The sequence below is a fragment of the Morus notabilis genome, unplaced genomic scaffold, assembly GCF_000414095.1.
Source record: "Morus notabilis unplaced genomic scaffold, ASM41409v2 Scaffold789, whole genome shotgun sequence".
Classification (NCBI taxonomy): domain Eukaryota; kingdom Viridiplantae; phylum Streptophyta; class Magnoliopsida; order Rosales; family Moraceae; genus Morus; species Morus notabilis.
The window spans coordinates 821004-829551 of record NW_010364361.1 but is presented as its reverse complement, the minus strand read 5'-3'; the positions used below and the strand labels follow the sequence as shown (position 1 = coordinate 829551).

The following is an 8548-nucleotide window of genomic DNA, read 5'->3' as shown; positions in this document are numbered from 1 at the left end:
TGTGACACCAATTTATAGAAGATTCTAGGGAAGAGACGCTGATGGTAACCAGCACGATATAACGGACTTTGTGGTGCCGACCATGTACCAAACAGGTGGCGCCCGTGAAAATAAGAATAAATAATAATAATAATAATAATAATAATAATAATTGTTTGGACAATTAAAATGTGATAAATGTTTCTTCTAAACTTTGTGGTGTTTCTTTTTAAAGCTCGAATGGCGGTGCAAGCATATGACGAAAGCTTTAAAATACTGCAATTCTACGCTAATATGTAAATCATTTTTTCCCCCACTAAAAACGTGTTGTACGAGTTACCGACCCATGTGAACTACTGTGGAAAATTTAGTACAAATATATAAACAAAAATAATAGAAAATAGGCCAATATGAAAAGTTTAAGAAAATATATAGACTAATTTTTAGTTATAGAAATTAATAGGTCATAACTTATCAAGTTATGATTCATAACCAGATAAGTTATGGTTCATAACCAGACAAGTTATGGACAAAAATAAATAATAACTTGTCAAGTTATGGTTCATAACTAGATAAGTTATGGACAAAAATAATAATTTAGCCTATTTATTAACTTATGTAAACTATTAACCTATTAATTTTAATTCAACTCAAATCTTTGTCTATTTCACTCTTTCTCCCATATATAAATATGACAGATCCTTATATATCTCGTAGTTAAAAAAGGAACCGTACTAATTATGAAAATCACTCATATGGAGGAAAATCCTTTATAGAAAAAAATAATATATACGTGCGTTTAGAATTCGTTTTAAAATAATTTTATTTTTTATATGAAAATAGAAATGAAAACGTTTTTAATCTCAGACAAAAATCATTTTTAAAAATGCGTTTAGTAGTTTTATCAAGAGATTTTTTCAGTATAAAAAAATCTATTAATGTATATTTCTCTCTGCTCGAGAGAGGAGAAAATAAAAATAAAAAATAAAATAACTAAAAATTATTTTTAATTTTTCTCATATTTTACACTAAATTAAAAAATATTATTATTTTTTTTTTTTTAATTATGTCAAATACTGTTTTAAAATTGTTTTTATTTTTTTTCTTGAAAAAACATAAAAAATAAAAACAATAACAATTTCAAACAGGGCAATTATATTTGCAAAATGAAACGTATGTACTCTCTATAATTGTGGTGGAGCCTACACTTGGACCTGAAGTCCTATCGATAATAAACACCAACAACTTTCTTTTTTTTTTTTTTTTTGTGTTGCTGATCAACACAAACAACCTTTTGATTCCATTCATGATCATGTGGAGCAGTGGAAAGTCCATTGTCTTTTTTTGTTTGGCTGATAGAAGATCCATTGTCTAATAATTAATGTACTTATAAATGACAAAAAAAAAGTTCGAATATTTCATCTCATCTCAATCGCAAATTCTAAATCTCATTATAAGAAAAGGGGGGAAAAAAAAAAGTTGGGTGGCGTTTTGCCTTCTTCAAATTCTTTTTCCCCATCTTTTGGTTTGACCAACAAATTTCCACGAGTTGAGGGTACATCTATGTGGTTTCATTTCTATTTGGCTTCTGCTACAAAGTTTACCGACAGATGCATATAAAAACGTGCAGATTTTAGAGCCAAGATGCATTTATTTATAAGTTAATCTCATAATTAAATAGTTCCCGGAGGAATAACCAATCCTTGTAGAAATTAACATGAAACCATCCTATTTCAACAGAGGTACGGAGGCAATGAAGTAGGTAAAGTGGTTGGATTTTACAAGGTGTTACAACCGCAGGTGAATGTGATTTCAAAAGGGAAACGAGAATGAATGCCACACAGAAGAGTGAAGACTAAACTCCCAAATTTTATTTCTAATATCATTTTTGTCCTTAATTTTTGAAACTATCTAAAATTTATCTTGATTTACGGTTTGTTTAAGTTTTAATCATTTTCATCAATTGAGTTTTTAAAAAAAAAAATGACAATATATACTCGTGATGCTGATAGAAAATTACATTTTACTGATGGAATACTGAATATGCACGTCATTACTATAACCGGGTTTAGCAATATATCTTAGTGGGCATATAGCTGTCTCAAGTGTCTGAAACAAGGCAACTATTGATGTGATATTACTATAAAAAAATATATTGATGTGACATTTTTGTTTGCTGCTTCTGGAAAGATTATTTACTAACTTGTACAGATTGTGTTGACTGGCCCTAACAGATTGTAAGTTTGCAAGTTGTAAGAGCGATGATGTCAAGCCTATGACGTCCAACAACAGCTTCATCACCTTTGGCGTCATATAGCCTTCGAAGATCCAATCATACCACCATCCTTTTCAAACAGAGGAAAAACATAAGATATAATGCAAAGTCTTATCGGCTGTGTGATATTTTTTTATATATAAATTCATAATTTTTTAGTGTAATATGATAATGCTAAAGTAAGTAATACATGTCGGCTTCGAGTTTTCAATTCGAGTTAAGATGTGATATTTTTTTAGAGTTTTTTACTGTAGCAAAAAAAATTAGATGTGACATTTTCTGAGAGCTTTTTACTGTAAAAATCTAGAACTGAAAACTCGAATCGGTAAAATGAACGAGGCCGTCATGTAGTGATAAGTTATATTTTATTGAATCTTACATTTAGACAGGCATGTTCTTTTATTCAAAACACTCAAAAAAGACAACTCAAGTTTCAACTTTATTTAAGTTCACGTTTTTTAAATTTTAATTTTACTCAACTTTATTCAAGTTCTAACTTCAACTCAAGTTATAACTCAAATTCAATTCAAAAACTACACTCAAGTTACACTCTAAAAGAACAACCTAAGTGTTATAAACTTATAGGAATGCACAAATGATATTATACAAGTGAATAAAAACATACTACGAACCCGTTTAGCTTGCTGATTTAAATTTTTAATTCGAGTTGAAATATGATTTTATGTGAGAGCTTTTTACTGTAGCAAAAAAAGTTAGATGCGATTGTTTCTGAGATCTTTTTACTGTAGCAAAACATGAATCGGTGAAATGAACGTGACCTACATGATTTGATTTTAAATCAAAAATATTATTCTCATCCTTGGATGCCAAAATTTTTGTCTGGGCACAAATGAGAATTTAAGAGACATATAGAACCTTATGATTTGATTTTATTCAAGGATTTTAAGAGAAATAAGAAGAATTTTTTTATAATGGAATATGAAAAAGTATCATAATACTATAACAGATTTTACATAAAAAGAGTGTTGGAGATTTTTTTTAATACGATAAAAAAAAAAAAAAAATGTCTTGTTGATGCTGTACAATTGATATTCTTTTGGTAGGACAAAAAAATTGCCTTACTTTTAAACAAAAAGTCTTTAAGAGTACTTATAATGAAATGATGTTAGGATGAATTTTCAAAGAGCTCGCAGATAATTTAAATCTTAAAGATTCTCGCATATAATTTTGCCATAATTTGATCATTTTAAGACTCTTTTACTTGTCAAAACTAACCCAAATACATCTAAGGACGTATGGTGAAAAGGTTTGAACAATAGTTTTATAGTCTCTCTGCACAATAGTTTTATAGTTACTCTTTCTCTATCTAAATGACGCATTCAATATAAGAACACATTTTGTAGATAGAGAATTCCTCCAATTAAATTAGCCCAGTATCTTAAAAAAAAAAAAAAAAAAAAAAAAAAAAAAAAAAAACCAGCTCATATTATCTTACTAGCAAAAATTAGCTCATTATTTATATTAATAGCATAAACAGTCTTAAAATGAACAATCTTATTTAAACACATCACATAATTTAACTCTTAATTAAAAAAAAAGAACCCTAAATACAATTACACTACCATAAAAAATAAAGTTACTATAAATGAGGGTAATATGCTAGAATGACTATCCAACAAAATAAAATTAACAAAATAACCTTATTCTATTTTTTATGAAGAAAGACATTTACTCATTCTTTATAAAAAGAAGATCATTTTACGAATAAAAATTTTTAAAAAATTATTTTACTAATAAAATTTTTCAAAAAGTTATTTTTACAATGATTATACCCATTGTTCTTTTTTTTTATTTTTTATTTTTTGTGCTTGTGGTGATAATAATCTGATAAGTGCAGAGTTTGGCATGAAAGCAACCACTATGTCGGTCAATGGGGTTGGTTTTTTATTTTTTATTATTTAATTCACATTGCCTGTCACATTCTGGTTAGGCCAGTTTATGTTATGTATAGTTCCAAACAATATAAAATAAAATAAAATAAATGGTTGGTCGACATCTTCATCATAACTTATTTGCCTGCAAATTGCAACACTTCTAACTCTTTTTTTTTTTTTTTTCCCGTTTTCAATAATTGAATCCCAACTTTTATATTCACTTCATACATCACTTTATCAACGTCACTCCCACTTACGTATGCATACACTTCGCTTTCAAATATCGTTAGTCAAATCCTAAAACTAAGGGCGGTACTTTGATTTTAAGGTTTTTTTTTTTTTTTCTTCTTCTGTTTAGTTTTCATTGATTTTTAGGGTTTTATTTTTTCGATCTCAATGATTTCTTTGCACGTCACAAAGTTTACAAAAAAAACGTCAAAAAAAAAAAAAACAAAAACAAATTAGAGAATACTTACGGCAGATGACTGGATGTCACGTTTTCTGAAGTTGAATTATATTTGCATTATTTGGGAATTTATGAACATATTTAATAAATCCAGTGAAACTTAATGAGAATTTGGCAATAAAATAATGTATATTCAGTACCGAAGTACTGTTCATGATATAGTAAAAAAATATCTCCAAGAAACTACTATCATTTTATATATTGTGATGATTGGATTATTATTTCAGATAAGATGAAGAATTAGATGTGCCGTAAATGGGACATGATGGATGAGAAAGCCAATTTTGTTTCGAATTAATGTTGTTTGTCATCTTCATCGTTGTCATTTGTCAAAGACTCAAAAGCAATAATTAAGCAGTTGACCAAAATGAATATATATTTTTTTCTTGCTTAAGTGGGCAATCTTACTGTAATCCTTTCGTAAAAAGGTATGAAATATGAAAAATTATACTTACGATAACACAATAAAATCGTTATATTTATCTGTAAAAAAAAAAAAGGAATAACATATTAAATAAGAAATATGTTATTTTATTTTTTTTAAAAGTAAATATCATAATTTCATTAAAAGATCATTACAGAGTTAAAATATATGACTGCACCAAAGTCATAAGAATGAGTGTCACTTACAAGACTAAACATTAGAAATGAACTCCTAATCCAATAACAGGGAGAACACCTCCCAAAAGTGGCTCTATAATATTTGGTAATAAAAAATTGACTCAAAGTGAGCCAGATCCTAATCTTATAATGGACCTCTAGCAGCGGTGGGGAAGCCAACTGCTGACTAAAGGAAAAAACACCACAGACTATGAGAGAGGTGCGGAAACCACCCTCTAACTGGAGAAACACACCAGGAAATGAGAAAACTATCGCCATTATTACAACAAAATAAATAACAAAATATAAAAAATTATACATAAATCCACAACCTACACAAGAGAGATCTGGTTGGAGATGGTGTGCTTTTAATTTCAGAATATATTTGAAACAATAATGTTGTAATGATTTTTTTTTTAAAGGTCAATACATCAACCATCAGATGTTAAACTTTAGATTAAAAGATACTAGTACATGCAAAATTTGGCACCAAATATGACATACCAAATACAACACCAAAAATAACACTTTGTTGAAGAATATTTTTACTACTCAAATGTTAAATTTGGCTCGAATACACTAATTTATCACTACATTAGAGATGCTCTTAATGTTCACTTTAAAGACATACTATTTTATTTTGTTACAAAACTTTATAGAATCATATGTATAATAACACGATTACCCGTAATAACGGGTAATTGCAATTTTATGATTCTGAAATAGGATTAACAATTGAAAAGGTCAGCAATGTGTATGTACAATATGCAAAGATGATCATTTGCATAAAGAAAGCAATTTTACGATAATGTTCATTATTGTAATCATCAAAATCGAATAACAAAAACTCTGATAATTAACAAACATAAGTGTAAAGTTGCAACTTTATGTCTTATAATGGCATAACATTAAAAATTTGAAAAGATTGGCAATTTTTGTGTAGTATATGTAAAGTATCATAAAGATCGTAACTTTATGATAATAATCAACATCTCTTGATAATAATATATATATATATATATAAAGACAAAATGTGCCTTAAATAATTAATTTCTAAAAAAAAATCACGATTTTATGAAAAAGTAAACAGTTGTTAAAATGAGGTTTTGTTGAAATTTCAAACACTCGATTGTTCGATTCTGGCTGCTGCTGAATGCGGTTGTTCAAGCATTTGAATGGGCCTTCTCCGGCACTTAAGACCTGCACATTTTTATTTTATTTTGTTTAAATTTTTAAGTCTTCTATATGTCAAACAATGAATACAATGAGTGACAAAAAGAGTGACGTTAGCATTTCTCTTTTCACAAATGTCATGGAAACTAATTTATATCAAATGGAACTATTCTAAACCTTAAAATTTCCAAGAGGAAAAAAGACGCATAAAATCTCCTTTGAACTATTTAGGCAGAAAAATTGTAATATCTAAACCTCTAGATACAAAAGTAAAACAGTTTTTATCCCCAAGGTGGTCTAGAAACGACTTCATTCATCAAGGACAAGGCCGTTCTGTTTTGGATTGTTAAGTGCAGTATGAGAAAAAGAGAGGGGTCTGAGATGAAAAGAAGATTAGTATGAGTTCGATTGTTCAGAATCAAGTCCCACACTGCTGGAGGAACCAGAATTTCTCCACATGCGAAGCTAAAAAAGAGACAACTATAACTTCACATCAAAATAAAGACTATAGATGATTGGCTTTGTGTACTGACTGTTCTTTATATAATTGTGTTGTCATGTTCTCACTCTTTCTCTTATTGTAATATTAAACCAGTACATGAAAGTATCTATGATTCAAATAATTTAACCAGAAGGAAAATTTGATGAAAGACGCAAAAAGTTTGCAAAGCTAAAGTACAAAAATCAGCATAATGTGCACTGCAAACAATACACATATATCCCTAAGGAAAATTTTAGTTCGGGATGACAATTTGAAACAACAGGTTTTCAATCAGAATTTGACACTGTTTCTTCATAAAAGAAAACAAAAATTTTCATTGTGGTGGCCCACTAAATAGAGCCCTACTAATGATACCAGTGGCCTCGACATAGCGATCCATACATCTAGATATACAACTGCTCTCACTTCCGCTCAGGCTTGATCCCGGTTTTGTTACACACTTGTCAAAGCACTTTGCCCTTAGAGTCTGTATACCAAATAAAACAGAACAAATATAAAAATAAAAACACATTTTCAGTACACTGAAGCACAAAGAATAAACCGTGAAAGAAATTCATGACGCTCACGAATTCACATTGCATCGATTTTGAAGAAATCCAAATACTTGTAAATTTTGAGGTACATGAATTCGAATCAAATTCAAACTTTCCTTTTTCTTTTGCTTTTTGGGCTAATGATAATATGGTAAAGTTGGAAAACATCTTCAATATAATGACCCAAATCATCCCATTATAAGATCAATGAGGTAAACTTTATGTCAAAAGCAAAGGACGGGATTTTTCACAGGGAGAGTCAAATTACGGCGCACCAATTTTATTGCAATTTTACAATCAATAATCGGCACCAACAAGCAGATTTACATGACAAAAACTATTGAAAAATCGAGAGAATTAAAAGAATTGTACCTCAAGAAACTCCTCAGCGTAAGCCTGGGCGAGCTGGTTCTTGAGCTGGTCCTTGAAAACATCGGAATTGAATTGGCTCGAAGATCCGCTCGACGGAGAAGAAAACGAATCCATCTTTCCCTTTTCTTTTGTCCTTCTCGAGAGCGTCAAACCCTAGCCTTTACCGACCGATAAACCCTAGAAACAGAGTATAATTTCTTCTCTCTCTGCCTCCTTATTGCGCTTACCTAAAACCCTAGTGAAATTCACGGGCCGGAAAACTCTAACCGGTCTCCTCCAAATAAGACTGGGCTCAGGCCCATTTCGTTGTTTCGGGAAATCGGGCTGGAAACAATGATGGAGCCCAATACAACGGGGTGATTACCTCTCCCAAATATGTCCATTTAGTGCATGTAGCAAAATATAAAGTTGACATTAGAGCTCCAAGTTTCAGCAGGGTTAAACGGCCAGTCCAATGCTCGTCACTGTGGGCCCGAGATGTTGAGCCTAAAAACTTATTCGGGCTGGTCTGATCACCTCTTTTCAATTTTTTTCCGAAAATATAAATATCTTATAACGTTCCGGGCATGTTAGGCTTTAGGGCCGGACTATGCCGTCCCTTTCCTTTTTAGGGCCAGCTGGCCCGGCTCAAAATTTTTATAAAAAATAGTAGAAAATAGACTAATATGAAAAGTTTAAGAAAATATATAGACTAATTTTTAGTTATAAAAATTAATAGGCCATAACTTATCAAGTTATTGTTCATAACCAGAT

The 8548-nt window shown here is 30.1% G+C and overlaps 1 protein-coding gene across 1 annotated transcript; it reads right to left on the bottom strand.

The window, feature by feature from the left end:
• Positions 1 to 7141: 7141 nt before the first annotated feature.
• Positions 7142 to 7919, bottom strand: LOC21406851 (mitochondrial import inner membrane translocase subunit Tim13). Its single transcript, XM_024171129.1, has 2 exons — positions 7796 to 7919; positions 7142 to 7356 (listed from the first exon to the last, which is right to left on the bottom strand). The coding sequence occupies exons 1-2, from the start codon at positions 7907 to 7909 to the stop codon at positions 7204 to 7206; spliced, it is 267 nt and encodes an 88-aa protein (XP_024026897.1). The 5' UTR covers positions 7910 to 7919; the 3' UTR covers positions 7142 to 7203.
• Positions 7920 to 8548: the final 629 nt, after the last annotated feature.